At 38.0% G+C, this 19,520-nt stretch overlaps 1 protein-coding gene across 6 annotated transcripts in view; it reads left to right on the top strand.

Annotated features, from left to right (window-relative positions):
- The window catches only part of LOC111863959 (E3 ubiquitin-protein ligase Bre1), a 92,176-nt gene that overhangs the window by 53,013 nt on the left and 19,643 nt on the right, over window positions 1-19,520 (top strand). For all 6 annotated transcript variants that reach the window (XM_023850840.1, XM_023850821.1, XM_023850830.1 and 3 more), the window contains 2 exons: window positions 16,226-16,417; window positions 17,270-17,462. In XM_023850840.1, the coding sequence (XP_023706608.1) occupies window positions 16,226-16,417; window positions 17,270-17,462 (385 nt within the window). The remainder of the gene's footprint in view (window positions 1-16,225; window positions 16,418-17,269; window positions 17,463-19,520) is intronic.

Raw genomic sequence — 19,520 nt, 5'->3', positions numbered from 1 at the left:
ACGGTCATCATTTTCCTCGACCTTGAGGAGCTGCCGGATGTGCTGCTCCTTTGATGGGGATAGCCGCCTCACAAGCTCGGTCCTCAGTAGGCTGTAGGGATCTCATTCGAATGGAGAGGTGATGATATCCTCCACCTCTGTGGCGTACCCGTGGTCCAGCTGTGAGATCACGTGGCAGAACTTGATGCGCTCGCTGCTAATGCCGGCCAAGGTGAATTGCGCCTCGGCCTGGGCGCTGGTAGGAACAGCTGCCTATGGCGTGGTTGCAGGAGAGTTGCAGCAACTACGTTAGCTGCCTGGTCACAGATCAAGGTTGCTGGAGAGTTGTGACAACTACATTAGCTACCTGCTTGCAGAGCGAGGTTCCTGGAGAGTTGCGGCAACTGTGTTAGCTGATCAGTTGCAGAGCGTGGTTGGTGGAGAGCTGCAGCAGCCACATTAGCTGTCTGGTAGCAGGGCGCAGTTGCTGGAGAGTCGTGGCAACTGTCTTTGGTGCAGTGAACAGCTGATGACTGATGACTGATCACTCTGAACTGAATGTGATCACTGATGATTGTGAGCTTTTTATACCATGCTTGCTGGGCGGAGCTTAAACTTGCAGTTGTGATTGTGAGCACTGATTGGCTAGTGCATGTGATGATCTTCAGGTGGGCTGAACATCGAGTGCTGTATAAATATGAGTGGTGGCAGCAATGTGCGGCAGTGTGATATTGACTAGGAGGGAGTGCTGTCTGTTAGGTCGGCGAAACTGTGTGTTAGTATGTGGAATGTTCCCACACCTTAATAAACAAGCCCACCCAACCACATAGCATTCTGTATGTTTTGTATTTCATGTATTCTCATAATTTGGCTTTCTTTGAGAAGCCCAAGTTTAATGACATTTTATATAAAGTCATAATTTAGAATTGTGACTTTCAGTGTGTAGCAAAATTGTTAAGTTTTAATTTGCATGTTTTGAGATAACATTAATTTATGAAAAGAAACAGTGTTACATATATGCATACTTGGAACATAATTAGTAATCCAAAGTTATTTTCATTTTGTCAGATAAGGCTTCAGAAGGTTCAGCTAAGGTGATAATCCAGTACTGTGATCTCCAGACTTCATGGAATTTCATTGTCTGTCATAAAAGATTTAGAAATGAATGCCAGATGATTTTCTATTAAAATTGCAAATCTAAAACCCAGAGCTATCTCCACATAAAGTATTTAACCTGAGTTTTCTCCATGCAGATTGTAGGGAGAATTATACATTCTTTCAGGTTGTGAATGATGTTTTTGAGGAGGACAGAGCGTGAACTTGAAAGTACTTTCATTTACATTATCATTTTAATGATAGCAGTTCCATATTTTGAAGTATGTATTGCAAAAATAACATAAAATCTCTTCGATGCAGGATGCTTTCTCAGTCTCATTGTGGCCAAAACAATCATATTATGACTCTAAACTGAAATGTGGAGTATTTTAAATTTCTTGATCGGTTCACGGGTTTGTCTGACCAAAGAGAATTCGAAGATAATAAAATACTTGGCACAGAAATTCAAATTTTGCAGCATGCCCTAATGAAATTGTATATTCATTATACATAGTCACAAAAATGAGATATCGAAATCCATGAGAATCCAAACCCTGATGATAATCCCACCAGAGAATTTGCTCTGATTCCTCTTGGTAATTCCAAGGAGATTCTAGAATAGTTATTCTTTGCTGTCACATGTATTACAAAAAGAAGAAAGCCCCATTCTATGTTTATTTGAGGAAATTCCAGGACTTATGCCACAGTGAGGTTAATTGGTGGCTAAACATGCTGTATACGCTCTCTGCGGTGAGCTACCATCTTTTCCTACCTGGTCAGCTGCAGTGTTAATATCAGAGTGAATGTTGGTGGTTCACTTGCAGTGTCTGTCTTCCCAAAATGAATTGTACCGCCATAAAATACAAGGCCAATAATTGTCCTAGAGCATACCAAGCACCAAACTTCATATCTTGGAATGGGACTACTTGCTTAGGATGTGGATTTCTGTGTTCCAGTAAGTGTTATCATATGTGTTAGAGTGTCAATTCAAATAAAACTGGAAAAAAAATTAGGTCAAGCTTACTACTGTGACCTGATGGAAGATACCACTTACTAAATTACTGGATCACATGGTTGTGAAGTGTGCATTACTGTGATTTTTAAGGCTGAAGTTTCAACAGTTTTTTTGCAGCAAACCAAAATTTCTATCAGCATTGAGTGTTAGCACAAGAAAAATTTAATGATACTGGCACTCATCTTAAACATTTACTTCATAAGCCTAAGTGCCTTGCACAAGAAACATGAAAATCAGAACTGATCACGAAGGCAACAGAATTATTCTAACTACAGCATCACAAAACTACAGTTGTCACTCATTGCATCTATGTGACCGTAATTTCTGTAATATGGAAGGTGTTTTTGTTTGTATAAAAATTCTTACAAACACAATATGAATTCATGTTGAACAATGATGCAACTCAAGAACTAAGACCAATATTCTTGAATGCCTGAAGATGACCCAAAGAAAATGGTCAAAACATGAAGTTTTCCCACCAACACCTAATAAAAACAAATGTTGACAAAGTAGTATCTATTATGTCTTCTTCAGAATTATTGTTGTGTAGACTGTCCCATTATATATATTTCATCTTCAGTTAGTTCACAATGGCAGACTTGATTCCCAGTTCGCTTCTTTTCTGAATGAAAAGACTTGATTAGAATAGACGTGGTAGCAAGAAACAAGATGCTGTAGCACAGGAAAGCCACATCTCATACACAAAGTTCTGTTCCATGATGTATAACTGAGTGCGAGGAGGATTATGCATTCTGTATTCTATTCAGATAGCATTAGTTATGAGAAGTTTGTACTGCAGGAATCTGTAACCTTCACCCTATTGCCTTAGCTGCTGAGTAGGAAAGGCAGCATTCCCCACAGTGAGCATGCATAGTACAAAAGATGCCTCAACATAGTCATCAGATATTCTCCCTTTTGTGTGTGTGTGTGCGTGCATGCATGCATGTGTGTGGACAGAATGTTTCAAAATCATATGACCAAACTTATGAGGAAGGAGGTTGTTGGTCAGATAACTTGGAACAGAGGTTCTTTTTAAATTGTTTGATTAATCACATTTGGCTAGTTATAGCTTCCTCCACTTTTAAGGAATTTAAATTAATATCAGAGCATGTATACATTCAGTTATTTACGTTTAATATATTTCTTTATTGCTTTTAATTACAAGGAATGGAAGGCAGTGATTTCAAAAGTTATTAGCTCTCTTCAGTCTGAATTTTTCGTTATGCTTAACACGAATGTCTGATCTTGTATTGGGGACTCACATGCAGTTCTCTATATTACTTCACAAGAACTGCTCAGAGTTGCTGCAGCAGCTGACACCCATGGTTCACATCAATATTGAGTAAGATCCCTGACATGAACCATTTATCTAGACTTGTCCTTAATGTGTTGTAGCTACCAGGATGTGAATGATGAATTTGTGATGATCTTGTGCTTAACATTTTCCTTGATATATCCCCATGAAAACAAAATCTAGTGGGTTTATCACATCATAAGAATGTACAGACCAGATGAAAGGACCCCCATGGCTGATACTTGTATCCAGAAAATGGTTATTCAACCAGTTATGCAGTTACCATGAAAAGTGAGGAACGGCACTGTTGTGCCAAAACCATATGCCCTTATGAGCATTAAGGTGTACATCCCCGATAAGAGGTGAAGTGTTTTTTTAAGGAAATCAGTATACTGGATTCCTGGGATATTTGCTATCGTGCATGATTCAGTTAGGTAATGTTGATTCCAGACTTGACTGTCAGTGTTTCTAGAAATGGAGAGTAAAGAGTAGCATGATTCACATTGGTCATTCATGCGGGTCAGATTTCCTCCTCATTCCCAGTACATGGCACAGAATGGCTGTCTCATATATAATTCTATTTAGAAGCCATCAGCGGGACTGGAGGTGAAGATTATTGTATCCTGGCTGTAACCTCTGTACAGATTTTGCATATGCAGTGTAAACTAAACTGCTGTATGGGAGGTCTGCTTCATGTGCAACCCAGTGACCTGGGTAACCTCTGTACAGATTTTGCATATGCAGTGTAAACTAAACTGCTGTATGGAAGGTCTGCTTCATATGCAACCCAGTGAGTGGTAGTTGTTGGATTAGCATGTACTGCATCTAACGTTTCCTCTTCATACTGCATATTACATCTGCCACAGCCATCATGTATCTGATGGTGTGAATGGGCTGTTTCCCTCAGACCAAGGTATGCTATCGCAAACATACGTCTGTTATGTTGCGTCCAATCTGGATACTGATGCTGGTATGCTCTTGATGCAGCCATACCATTTCTATCACAGAAGCCATACACAAAGTATACTTGTATATTGGCATATTTTGCATAGTAAATCATGCCATCTCATTTCACTATTATCACCACTTTGCCATCAGAAGTAATGTGAACCTGAAGCAAATTATTAAGAGCTTCATCTGTAGTAAGGCTGTACTGCATGAGCATAACCCTCCCCCCGCAGAAGTCAAGATCAAGAGTCTAAAACAGTGGTGAATCAGATAACTTACATTTTATGCTCTAAATTATCTCCACGACAATCTTCTAAATTCTGGCCATAGGACTTTTGAATTATACTGTATATACACGCTAAGGATCATAGCTGTTAATATTTATACTCTTTTTCATAGACAGTGAGTAGTAGGCAGTGTACAGTACTAAGTAAGAGGTCTGCATAAACACATGTCCACATGTATAGCTTTTCATTGGTTGAAGCACAAATGTCAATGGATAGAAAATATTCTTTCCTTTTTTGAATTGCATGCTGATGGATGTATTCATGCTTTGTTTCCTTAACACTTTGCGGACCGGCAATTTAAATATTTAAATTACCCTGGGGACCGGCATTTTTAAACCTACTACCCTAACTTGTGCACTGTTCACTTCAAATATTAATATAAAATCTCCTAATTAATTTTATGAACTAAAATTTTTGGAGAACACTTACCAATGCTCCAAGTGCTTGAGAGTGTGATATTTCTGGAAACATTCCCCTTTGTGAAGTGGCATTACACAGAACTTGCACATGTAGACAGTCATACTCCTTTTGTTGTGTACTGTGCAAACACGGCATCGCCTGGAAGGCTGCTTCCCCTTGGCATGTTCACTCTTCACAATTTTCACGAGGGTATGTTTTCGCATATCACCCGAGAGTCACCCAGGGGGGTCAAAACGAGGCCTGCATAGGGTGGGAGTAGACGGCCCCGGTCGTACTAAGACTGTGTCTGCCGCCGGTTCTGCCACCACCGTGTGGTCTGTAGCCCAAGCTTTTCCACATTCAGCAGAAATGCCTTTTATTTCAATTTTGAGTGAGGGTTTAGATATTTGAAAACCAAAAATGAATTGAAAATGGCACAATTTATAAGCCACAAGGCAACTTCATTGTCCACTTTATTATTTTCCTAGGAAGAGAATAATAGGCCAAGTATTGATCGGCTCTATCAACTCCCTTCATGAACATATTATTCTCAGAAATACAAATAGGCTTCTTTACTTGTCCATGTCGCCTTTGAACATCAACCATGCTCGAATTGTAAATTGTGGAAATCATATTCACAACACGAGTATCCCTATCTCCAAAAAACAGTTCTGCTACTTCAGACACTTACATTGGGTCGGATGGAATTGGCTTCACCCCTGGATTTCCAGTAAAATGTCCCAAAGCAGGTGTTTTGTGTACTTTTCCCCATGTGGCTGTCCCTGCAATGTTGCTACACGCACTTTCGTCAGAGCTACTGTCACTTTCACTTTCACTGTCTGTGGCCACAATTTTTTGTTCGCCCCTGCCACACTCACTATCAGATTGTGAGCTGCTATCACTAGCAGACTCACAAGGGACGTCAGATAACTTATCAGAGAACAAGTCAGATACATGCATTTCTTGTGCTCCAAGTAAACGCTTGGACGTCAACCTCCTGCAACCTTGATCCATTTTGCACTAGTAACTTCCTGCCTGGTGCATGCAGCTGGAAGATGAACAAAGGCATTTTCTTTTGGAGTGAGAAAGGAAAACAGTTGGGTCATAAACAGCAGGGTCATGTTACTGACTACGAAGCAAATATTCAAGAGGTCTATAACGCACCAGTCATGCGTCTGCCTGGCACCAGTGCAAGGTATAGTGTGTTTCAACATAACGTGTCCTAAAGTCATAATAATATGCCACCGGTCCTCCACGTTTAAAAGCGCTGGACATAAAAATATGCCACCGGTCCGCAAAGTGTTAATAGTGACTTTGTAACTCTTATTCTCTGTTTGTGTTTTGATGAAAGAAGTGCTATTGAGTAGTTGTATTTGATTTTTAAACTCAGATTAAATATCTCCAGCAAACTCAGCAAATAAATGGACTGTAAATAGATTTAATTGGATTTGAGGTTCTCACAGTGGTAACCATGAAGAGCAGCCCTGTCCAACGTGGCGCCTGTGGTATATTTTTCTGGCGCCCTCCGTAACCGCATACAATTGAGCCGATTTTTAATAGTGATTCAAATTGTAAGACAAGAGACATTTTTGAACATCTGCATACTGTTAAATATTTTCAAAAAATTTTAGTATTATTATTATTATTGTTGTTTATTTTTATTATTATTATTATTATTATTATTATTATTATTATTATTATTATTATTGGTGGTGGTAGTAGTAGTAGTAGTAGTAGTAGTAGTGTGGTGGCGCACCTCCATAGGCATCAGTGAATTGTGCCCAAGTACATAAGAACATTGGACAGAACTTCTGGGTTCTAAGAATATGTACTTTGGAGAGAGCCCAACGTTTCAGAGGAATATATCACGTCCAGCTTCCAGGTCAAGCAGTAAGCCAAGCAAGACACCAGCAGAAGCAGTTAGTGGGAACACTCAGCTTGCCACCTGTTTCTGGTGGTTTCTTGCTTCGATTACCGTTTGACCATAAAGCTGGAGGTGAATTATTCCTCTAAAACACTGGGCTGTCTCCAAACTATATGGCATTATAATCTTGTCTGTGCTCTAAATAAATATCATCTTTAGCTGTTGATAACTTTTAAGCTTCTTTATATCATAGATACCTGTTATGCTTTTGTATCTTATATAAGTGATATAGTAGTGTGTCAGTATGCTGGCTTGTTCTGTTGTGTTGAAATTATTGGTTGAACTGACTCTTCTATTGCTGAAAGTGGTTTATTGTCTTTGCCCTGTATGTAGTATGACATTTTACAATATCTGCTATTCAGTTTGTTCCACTTATGACCAGACTTATAACTGAATTGTCCTAAATCTCAGTGGGTTCAGAAATAAATTTTGCATTGTTTCTGGAACGTAAAAAATACTGTGGGCTGAATAATTTTTACCGATCATTATCATCCATCATTCTTTTCCTAGTTCAGATTCCAAGGTGTTTAAGTGGACGGAGTGTAAGTGCATATGTGTGTGTGTGTGTCTCTGTCTCTGTCCATGCTGCAAGATAAATACAGACTTCTAGTTTAATTGATATGTGTATGTGTAAACACTCACATCTTCCATAACACTGATTTTGATCTTGAATTATACTACGGTTGTAATTCCTCTTGATCCACTGTTCATTGAAACCAAAGGTTACAGCTTGCATACAACTTCTGTAATGTCTTCTTGCCTACTTTAGATTGCAAATTTGTCTTCTCTGGTCTGCCTTAGAACATTAAATTGGGATTCTGTCATGCAGATTATACATCAAAAGTACAGATATTCTAAAATGCATGGGTCAATGGCCTTCAGTCTTGGTCTTTTATGTGTTTTGATATGCTGTTTCTTTGTGTGTTGTTATACATAATTTGTATAACATCTGTGCTGACTAAACAGGTATAATTTTTGTAGAAATGTTTTTTCATAATTGTGTGGTTATAGGCTTTATTTCAGAGGCCATGAATTTTCATGTTCTCGAAGCTGCAGTGTAATGCCTCAGACCCTGTGGGCAACTGAAATTATAAGATTGTATAAGCAGTATGTAGTTGCTTTTCTTTGTGTGTATTTGTAATGGCTTATATTATAGCTATGTAGAGTCTAGGATTCTTTTTGCTTCCCTCTTGTGATACTGATCATGTTTCCTTAATTATGTTCTGTTAACATTTTATTTTTATCATGACTTTTGTCAAGAATGAAAGAATATTAGAGGTTCATGTAATTTTTTAGATTTCTTACAAACCAAAGTTGAGGTAATGACTCATTTATATCATGAGAGTAACAGGATAGACAGGAAGTGGTATCAGTATCATAGGAATGTTTCCCATTTTTAAAGCCAGTAATACTTTGCTTTAGATGGAACTGTGCTTGAATATGAAAAGCCAGGATCGAACATCCTGTTTGAAATAGCTCAGGTAATTGTATAGAGTATATTTTATAGTAGTGGTCTCATGAGGTTAATTTGTGTGTGGTTTTAAGTCCAGCACCAACTCATTCTAATCCTAACAGTATTATAGCTCTTCATTGTAATGTGGCAGCTAAAAATTTATCATTCATTTTCTAGTGAATCCTGTTTCTTCGTATATCTCATACTATTGCCTGCTTAATTTTTGTTTTACATCGTACATTTTTATGTCTTATATTTTTCCATTACATAGCTTTCTGGGAAGTTATAATCTGTTAAGGATATTTTGAAGTGTGCCGTATTTATACTGGTAATGAAAACAGCAAGATGTGGAAAGAGGATATTGAATGTTTCAGTAGGAAGTTGGTGATCAAACCTGGCTTGGATGGTCTGAAGTATCTACTGTGATGCCTCTATTCAGAAATACTCCCAACCTCAACCTTACATTATGTTGTGCTGATGCAGGAAAACATTCCTACAGCAACATTGTAAAGAGTTTTAGCTAAGGAATGCTTCTAGACATAATTTTGGAGAGTTTATAATGTAACATATCTGGTTAGATTTCTGGCAGTGATACAGAAGCAACAAAAATATTTTTAGATTACAATATTACTGCATTCTAGTTAGTGCAAAGTGCACCAAACAACTCTTATTCCTAAATTACTGCTGTCTCATACTGTGGAAATGAGTATCCATGATTCTAGCAGCTGTCAGGTACACAGTACAGGATTGACTCCTGCTGTTCCTCATTACGTTTGAAGTATATTGATGTAATGCAAGTTATATAACCTCACAATATGACTTTTTAAATACAAGACCAAAGAAAATATGTTCTGAAGTCACTGTTGTAATATAGATTTTATTACGTAAAGAGTCCTATATTCAAAGAATTAATCATCTTGCTCTGACAGTACTTACTTACTCATAGAACTGAGCCCTTCTTGAGGAACCGCCAATTCTGCAGCTACTCAAGAATTTCCTAGCATTTTATATAACCCAAAGGTTCATTACCGTTTTCATAAGAGCCCTCCACTTGTCCCTATCCTGGGTCAGATCAATTCAATTCATACCATCCTCTCTAAGATCCATTTTAATATTATCCACCCACCTATGCCTTGGTTTTCCCAGTGGTCTCTTTCCTTCTGGCTTTCCCACCAATATCCTGTATGTATTCCTCTTCCCCCCTATTCATGCTACATGCACTGCCCACTTCATCCTCCTTGACTTGATCATTCTAATTATACTTGGAGAAGAGTACAAGTTATGAAGCTCTTCATTATGCAGTTTTCTCCAATCTCCTGTCACTTCATCTTTCTTTGGTCCAAATATTCTCAAACACTGTCAGTCTATGTTCCTCCCTAAATGTCAGACACCAAGTTTCACACCCATATAGACAGGCAAAATTTGAATTTTTATATGTTTTTGGATGGCAGACAAGAAGACAAAAGATTCTGGACTGAATGGTAACCAGCAATACCCGAGTTCAGTCTCCTCTTAATTTCCTCCTCAATCAGGTTTTGATTTTATTGTGATCCCCAAATATCTGAACTGTGCCACATTTTCAAAACATCTGTTACCTATCTTTATGTCATGATTTTGCCCTGCATTTTGGTGATGAGATGGCAACATATACTTAGTTTTCTCTGTGTTTACTTCTAGACTAATCTCCTTACTTGTGTCAATTAAAGTTTGTGTGTTTTTCTTTATGGTATCTATAATATCACCCAGTAGATTCACATCATTGACATAGACCAACAGCTGATGTGTCCCGTTTAATTTCAGTCCCACCTGGTTTCCCTGGCCCTTCCTAATGGCATATTCTAAAGCAGAGCTAAAAATCAGTGGCGATAAAGCATCTCCTTGTTTTAGACCATTTGGGATAGGAAAATTATCAGACAAACGCTGACCTATATGGACTTTACTATACATTTCGTTTAAACACATTTTAATCAGCAAGAGTAGTTTCATGGGTACTCCAAACTATATCAGAATATTGTAGAATACTCCCCTCCTAACAGAATCATAGACATTCCTGAAATCTATGAATAGCTGATGCACTGTCTCATTGTACTCCCATTTTTCTCCAGTATCTGATGAATGCTAAAGATCTTATCCATAGTTGATCTGTTACATTGAAACCCACAGTGATGATCCCCATTAATTTCATCTGTGTATGGACTTAACCTTGAGAGAAGAATATTGGATAACATTTTGTATGAAATTGATAGCAGCGATATCCCCCAATAATTACTACAGTCTGTTTTATCACCCTTCTTGTGAACTGGTACAATAATAGACTCCTTTCACTGATCAGGCAATTTTTCCTTATGCCAAGTAGAAGTAATTAGATTGTGGATCTTAGAATGTAATATTGCACCTCCTGCTTGAATAAGTTCTACCAGAATTTGATCACGACCTGGCGATTTATACCATTTCAGTCTTGCAGTAGCACTTTCAACCTCAAAAGGTCTAGGATCAGATACTAATGGCTCAGCTATATGTATTTCTATCTACCTAACATCACTGACCCTATGTACATTCAGTAACAGAGAGTAGTAGTTCTACCACCTATTCAAAATGTTGTGGGAATCTGTAAGCAGATCACCATTCTCATCCATCACAAGTTACTTCTAGGTTGGTAACCCCTCTTAAAGTCATTTATTCCTCTATACAGGTCTCTGATGTTCTTGTTCTTACTATTCACTGCAAGCTCATCAGTTTTATCTTTTAGACATTCCCTCTTTTTATTCCTGAAATGCCTCTTTAGCCTAGGTCGTTTATCCAGAGGATCTGTCCAGGTCCAAGGCTTTTTGAGAATTTTCATAACAAGCTTATTTTTTACTGTGAGGAGTTCTTAGCTTCATGCCTAACCCCCAAGCTGGAGGACCACCCCTTATTGGCTGTCTGCTACTGTTTATTCAGTATATTCGCTGCTCCCCTCCATACTTGGAGGGTGTCTCCTCCACCCACAACCTGAGGAAACACCTTGCTGTGGTGTCAGAGGACCCACCTAACATGGGGATAGTACATCAAATTATTAATGGGCAGTGTAGAAAACTGGTCTTGGCAGATATTAAGAAGTTCTGAATGTTGTAACTTCAAAACATGTATCATAAATACATTATTAATATTTGCAAATATAACGTATATTGTGGAAAACAAGTTCCTCACAGCAGTGACTATGAAGAGTAATATTTTCTGGGATGTTACCTCTGTAGTTTGGTGGAAGTTTGCTGATAAGGAACATACTACTTTGACCTTCAAGGTCTAATCAGCCTGACAAGCAGCAAGCAATCAGACTACACAACAAAACATTCAAGATAATAGTACTCTTCATAAATTATATTTATAATGATGAGTTGCCATCATTTCAGTAGCTGATGTGAAATTATGAAGGTTGTGTTGTTTCTTTGTTTGCTGTAGTAGTATACATTTAATGAATGAAGAAATGTCACAGTGGGATTCAAATTTCTAGCCTTAGTATGCACGACTATATTTTTGTCAGTTCTAGTTGCGTCTTGTCCGTATCTACTCACAGTCAGCAGTGAACAGCAGGGGCTTTAATTAATATATTTATTTAATAATGCCGCAGACAGTGGCTAGGATTATGTAGTGTTGACAGTTAATATAGATGAAATCACCAAAAACATTCCAGCTCTTTCTGTAGATCATTGTTATGTAAAATGTTATTCTTTCAGAACTATTTAAAACAGAAAATTTAACTTCATTATGGTTGTAGAAACACACAGAAGAATGTACTGGATGTACATTCACATCCTAAATATTTGCTTTAAACTTTTCCTAAACCATGAATAAGTGTGTTTAGAGTGGACATTTCTTTTGCATGCCTCTGACTTAAATTGTTATGACTCCATATTAAGACTTCCCATATACTTTCAGTGTAATGTCTCCATTTCATGGAAAGTGAGGGGTCAGGACTAGTTGAACAGTGATACAGAGGCTTTGTTTTCTGAGCAGGGTTTAGGATAACTTAATGTCCATATATTTATCGTCCATCAATACTGAAACACTTGTTTATTCACCACTTAATCTTAATTTTAGTTTAACATTTTACACTTTGACACAACATTTTTCGACCACAAACAGCCATCTTCGGGTGTCTTGTTACAAATATTCTATTAAATTATGTTAATGGTTTAGGAAATGGGATACAATACAAATCTATTAGTGGGATTCTTCAAAAATATTTTTTTTGGCAGATACTTTAGAAAAGCATTTCTAGATACGTAGACGTACATATTTTTCCCCTTCATTCTTTCAGCCCGTAAGAATATCAACCATGGATTATGTCAATGTTATGCACTTAAATGTTTGTGGAACTTTGTATTTTGACGTGATAAATTCGTAAACTTCAGTGAATATGTTGTATACTTATATTTGTTTCTACAAGAAATACATTGCTGAAACAGATAAATAGACTATTTGTATTCTGTCATTAATTTGTAGTTGTGCTTAGTATCACCAGTGACATTGCTTTCCCAGCACTTTATACTGATGGTATCTTTAAATAACCAAATAAAGATTCTGCTTTCCTGTGAAAGAAAAGTTAAGCAAATACAGTGATCTGTTAACATCTGGCCTTAGCATTAATAGCTTCTACTGCCCTTCTCCCTGAACAGAAAGTTGCACATTTAATAAAGGATAGGGTTTTGTGATTTTTAAATACAAATTGAATCCAAAGGAATGAAAATTGTGAAATAATTCGCGCAGCTGACAAACACTGTGATAAGTACAGATCCAGGTTTCTGCCTGCTTGAATTTTCTGTCTTCAGGTCTGAAATTCATTGCTCTTGCAGAGGAGTATATGATTCATCAGTGAGTTTTCATAACTAGGCTACACACTGGATGACCAAGGAACTGGGTTATGATTTCTGGCAGAGGAAAATAATATTCTATACTGCACATCATCCAGACTGGGACCCAGGGGCCCACCCAGCCTCCTGTCCAGTTGATAGTGGGGGGCTTGTTCTCCAGGCATAGGGCTGGCAGGATGTGAAGATGACCACTCACCTCCATTGAAATATGCATAAAGCTTATACCTCCATTCCCACATATGTGTTCATGGCATGGTGCTTAATTAAGCACAGGGACAACTCTACTTTTGCTTTAACTTACAGAAGAAAGAACATTTACAAAATGGACATTCAGGGGCTAACTTATAAATACCCACAAGAATGGATTGCAAGAAATTCATGTGTTTTGAAGCTTGTTAGAAAGTGGTGTTACATGGATTAAGCTTGTAACAAGGAGAAACAATCCAAGATGAAAATGCTAACTGAAGAAAATGTTTAAGATATTCAGGCACATTTAGAAGTCAGTCCTCACACACTGTTAAGGTGCTTGACAGAAGAAATTGGTGTTTCATTGGGATATGCAAGCCCAGCCACAAGATTGATTAAATTTTGCCTGTATAAAATAATGTGCATGAGTTTAAGCAACCAGATTATGTAGCAAGAACTAACTTTTGAAACTGGTTGCACAGCTGCTGTTCTTAATCAGTGAGACCTGGCCATGTCAGTACACAGAATGTATGAATATAGAGCAAAGAGATTCAGCATGCATGAAGACAGAAAGGGTCAGCTCCGGTAGGTCTTATGAATGTGATTAAGTCAATGTCCCCATTCTGCAATATTCAGTAATGAAATTCTGTTTAAGTAGTAGTAATCAGCACTGCACATTTCGTAGACAGTCAGCTCACAAACAATGGTGAGGTTGTCAACCTTACGCACTGGCTGCCCCTTTACCCCCAGGAATGTTTGTGGTACTCATTTCTGTTAGAGGCTGAGTCGACTCCAGCTCCATAATATGGCTGGAAGGATTAGGTCAATTGAAAGATCTAATGACCTCATCCATAATCAAACCTGCGGCATCTTGACATGTAGCATAATGTCTTGACTAACTACACTACTAAGTGCCCTTCTAATCTGTGGTACTAAACACATTTATGCAGTTATGTCACACAGAGCCCAGCACTTCAAACACCTCCTTCCAGGATGTTAAGTATGAAAACTTTTGAGCTCATTTCGGATGTTGGGGTGGAGAGTATGAAACTGGGACCTAACAAGTGTAATATCAGGAATATGACTTTCAGGCCTTGCTATATTTTCAACTTTGAAGCATGAGGCAAAGTGCCATAACACCATTACTCCATCTACAGGCTACCCCTATGAAATCTGCCCTCATTTTAGTGCTTTTTTCTTAGGTAAAACAGTGCAATTACTGCCATGGGAGATATAAAAATATTTAAAGAGAAATATTTCTGTGTTGAACTAACCATTTTCTCTCATAAATCAGTATTGACCTCCAAGGTGCTGCTCTGGTCCAACAATTAAGAAGAAGAAATATACAGAAACATGAATTTCAGATATTTATTGGAGACTTCATTTTGCCAAAATAGCCTGTTTAGTTGTGTAAAATAGGCCGAAGTTTGCTTAGTCATTGTGAATAGTGTGGCAGAATGGTACAGATGCATTGGTGTAGTTGAGAATTACTAAAAACAGCCCTCTTTTTTTAGGTGATATTCAATACTGGCACTTTTTAAAAATAAGCCAAAATAGGATTAAAGTTGTGTAATAGTGCTTCATAAGTCCCCCCCCCCCAAAGAAGGCAGTGCATGAAAGAATACATCTAATTACAGAGTTTTAGGACTATGTCTATCGTCCAGTATTCTAGAAACAAAAAACACAATGTTCCAGAAACTGGATCTGTTTCCATCATCAGGTGAGGGGGTAGGCAAGACACCTCTGTTGGGTCCCTTAGAAAGAGGTTAGTTCTTTCTAAGGGACCCAACAGAGTAGGTGCCCCTCCACTCACCTGATGGTGGATACAGATTCAGCTTCCGAAACATTGTGTTTCTAGTTTCTAGAATATTGGATGATGGACCAAGTCCAAAACCCCAGTAATTCTGAGTATGATGCACCATCAGAACCCTTAGAATCTATCAAAAAATACCATTCATGTAGCTGAGCCTTTCTTGAGAAGCCACCAATTGTGCAGCTACTCAAGAATTTCCCAGTGTATTATAGAACCTGAAGGTTCATTACCATGTTCACAAGAGCCCTCCACTGATCCCTATCCTCAGCCAGATCGATCCTATCTCTCTAAGATCCATTTTAATATTGTCCACCCACCTATGTCTTGGTCTTCCTAGTGGTCTCTTTCCTTCTGGCTTTCCCACCAAAAAAATGGTTTGGTAAATAGCATAACTGGAAAGATTATATTCGGTATATAAAATTCAATGTTACGATTTTTGCTTATTGACTGTTTTTGCAAAAGACTGTATTTCTCTTGGCATTTCTCTGATACCACAACTTTGATGTAGTTGCCTGTTACAGAGACTTAAATTAAGTATCACTGAAAATTAGTGCATTTGCTGATATTCTCCATGGCATTTTGAATTTGAATCCCACAGTGGCCAGCAAGTTTTAGTTGATTAGTTTTTATTCATGAATGTTTCTCACATGTTTATTATTTATAGTGGTTTACATTTGAAACAATTGGACATATGTTTTTGATAACTAAATGTCCAATCTTTGTTTTTATGAATGATATTATCTGAATTGAAATTTCAGAACTTTCATATATGTCTAAGAATACACTGTACTACTTTACAGACTGGCTGAAATGAGAACCAAGGATGACATTTGGCAAGTCTTAGGTAAATTGAGCCAGAACCATTTATCATTCATATTGATGATAAACACACAAAGAAAGAACATTTTTTCTGGCTAATTTGCATCCCCTAGCTTCATTCTTATTGCAAATCTAACATAGAATGTGAATATGGTTTTAGGAAGAGGAAGCTTTGCTGAATGAGATGGAAGTAACAGGACAGGCATTTGAGGATATGCAGGAGCAAAACTCAAGGCTGATTCAGCAGTTACGCGAGAAAGATGATGCTAACTTCAAACTGATGACTGAGCGTATCAAGTCTAATCAGTTACATAAGCTGGCACGAGAGGAGAAGGATGTTCTTAAAGAACAGGTAGGATAGCATATTAAATGGAAAGGAAAGCATGCAGGTAAAGCTATAATTAAGAAGATGACTTAAATAGAAGGACAGTGTGACCCTTAAGTTTATATTTATGCAGCTAAGAGTGGAAAGAAGAGGTAAATTATAATCATTATGTCAGAGAGTTGGATAATAATTGTGTAGAAGAAAAAAGTAAAATATATAAGTCAGAAGTAACAATATATGGACAGGTACTGAGCGTGTTTGAGAACAGAATGCTGAGGAAAATATTTGAACCTAAGAGGGAGGATGTAACAGGAGGCTGGAGAAAATGTATAATGAGGAGCTTCATAAGTTGTGCTCATTGCCATGTACATATTAGCAGCATTATGAAATTCAGGAGAATTAGATGGTGAAGACATCTACAGTGAATTGGAGAGTCGAGAAATACATACAACACATTTTGAGAAAACATGAAGGAAAGACCAGAAGGAAGACCTAGAAATGCATGGGAATAATATTAAAAATGTATCGTGAAGATAGGGTGAGATGATGTGGGTTGGATTCATCTGACTTGGGGCACTAATGATGGCAGGTTCTTCTACACATGGATGTGAGTCTTCAGGTCCCATAAAAGGCAGTGCATTTCTTGAGCAGCTGAACAAGAGAGTGTGTGTACACATGTGGAATTATTTAATGGTATATACTTTCTCCAGTCTTTCACCTTTCATTGAAAAAATTATCTGTAATTTTCCCTCATTGTCTTTTTCAGTCCATGTCAAATAAGCAGTCCTGTCTTTCTCATTGCTTGGTATTATATACTGAAACTGTAAAACTATCAGATTTTAATGCCCTGCTTTTGGTAATGTTGATTTCATGTATCAGGTGGCCACCCTTACAACACAAGTAGAGGCAACTAATATAGTGGTGCGCAAGTTGGAGGAGAAGGAGCGCATTCTACAGAACTCTCTGGCAACTGTTGAGAAAGAGTTGGCCTTACGACAGCAGGCCATGGAGATGCACAAACGCAAAGCAATTGAAAGTGCCCAGTCTGCAGCAGATCTGAAGTTGCATCTTGGTAAGCTTTTAAAATAATTTGGGTATTATCATTTAAACATAACATACATATGACCCCAGTCACAGCAGTACAGTAGACCCTCAGTTATCTGCATGCAGATGAAGCATGGGACTTGTTGGAACCCCTTAGTTATTGTAGCTTTCCGTAATTGTACAAGTGTTGTCTGTTACATGCAATTTAATAATGCATTCCAGTAATGTGCATCTTCTCGCCCTGTTGTAACTTTCTATTTCATTATCATGTTGCTTTTTTGACTGGCCTACTTTAGGGGCTAGATGAGGCATGGATAGTGAATACTTCCAGATGTTTGGGATATCCATCGGCTTCAATTAGTCAAGAATTCACTGTTATATAATTTGATAACAGTTATAACCAAGACCTATACAGCTCAGTAGGGAGACAAGTAACCTACATCACAATACAGATACTACCATGCTTGAGACAGCCATCAGAGAGACCTGTCTCCAGCTTCTCCAAACGTGATTTCCAACAACTAGTCCTCATATGGTCAGAGACATTCTGTCCTCTGAACAGGCTTAACTTCTATAAAGAAGAACCAGTATCCGAGATATATTATTGTAATCTTCCATGGTGTGTCATACAGTCAGGGGAATCCAACTGATGCATTCATATAATTGCTTTGTGTGTGATATGCCTTAGACAGAGAATGAAATTATATTTAGAACCGACAGATTTGCAGTATAAATACAACTTACATTCAGACACTGTGTGATGCACTATAACAGCATTATTTGTCAAATGTCAGTAATAAAATCTGATATGTATTAGTAATTCAAAGTACACCCCAGAATATGGTGATATTTAATTTTCTCTCGTTCTCTTTTCTGAACCACATGAAGTCACCCTGTTCTGTTATTTGTATATCTGGCTTTTAGTTTTGATGCCATCACCATTTCAGGGCCATTTGGTTTTTGTGAACAAAAGGGTTTGGGGAACTTCTAGAGGAACAGAGATCAAATAGATTAGCTCTGAAACACAAGCAGTAATCAAACACACTTCCTCTCCAGTATAAAGACTGGTTGGTTAATGATGTTTAAGAAAATAAAATTGTTGTTTATTTTGAGAATCATAGTAAACATATATCTCGATGAGCAAAATACAGACTATTTTATGTTAACCCTTCAGTTCATACTTCACAGGAAAGATTACATTTCCACTGCATACATCAACCAGTTAATGTTATTTAGGGCTAAAAATTGTTCATTATGACAACCATGTGAAAGACAATGTATGGGCAGAATGCAGAGTTTTAGATTGTTAACACTTTGCAGACCGCGCACCCTTTAAAAGGTTTTTCGCTTTTAAACATGGCAGACCGTTCGTGTGTTAACAGGTTTTTAAAACACGATAAGTTGCAACACACTATACATCTTTCTGGCTCCACCTAGCTAGCACGTAGCTGCTTGCAGCTGCATTATAAGGCTCTGGAATGTCTGTTGACCAATCAGTTACTAGACCTCGCTGTAACTCTATGCCCCTGCAAAAGAAAATAAATGCCATTATTTCTTCAAGCTTTATGTAGCAAGCTGTCAGTCAGTAGTTCAGTATGGATCAAAGACCAAAGTGGTTCACACCCAAGCGATTTCTTGGAGAACAAGAAATATCCGACTTCTCCGATGAGCTATCTGACGTCCCTTGTGAGTCTGCTAGTGATAGTGACTCACAATCTGATAGGGGCGAACAAAAAATTGTGACCACAGACAGTTAAAGTGAAAGTGACCGTAGTTCTGACGAATGTGCGGGTAGCAACACTGCGGGGACAGCCACATTGGGAAAAGTAGACAAAACGCCTGCTTTGGGACAGTTTACTGGAAATCCAGGGGTGAAGCAAATTCCATCTGACGCAACGCAAGTGTTTGAAGTGGCAGAACTGATTTTGGAGATAGTTTCTTTGACGCGCTATGTCAGGAAACTACACATACTATCTCCAACACCGTGAACATTATGACAGAAGTTATAAGGCGTTGAAGTGGGTGGATGTCACTTCAGCAGAAATGAGAAAATTTTTTGCAATTATCTTTCTAATGGGCCATACAA

The sequence above is a fragment of the Cryptotermes secundus genome, unplaced genomic scaffold, assembly GCF_002891405.2.
Source record: "Cryptotermes secundus unplaced genomic scaffold, Csec_1.0 scaffold2493, whole genome shotgun sequence".
NCBI classification, from domain to species: domain Eukaryota; kingdom Metazoa; phylum Arthropoda; class Insecta; order Blattodea; family Kalotermitidae; genus Cryptotermes; species Cryptotermes secundus.
This window is presented reverse-complemented; position numbering and strand designations above follow the sequence as displayed.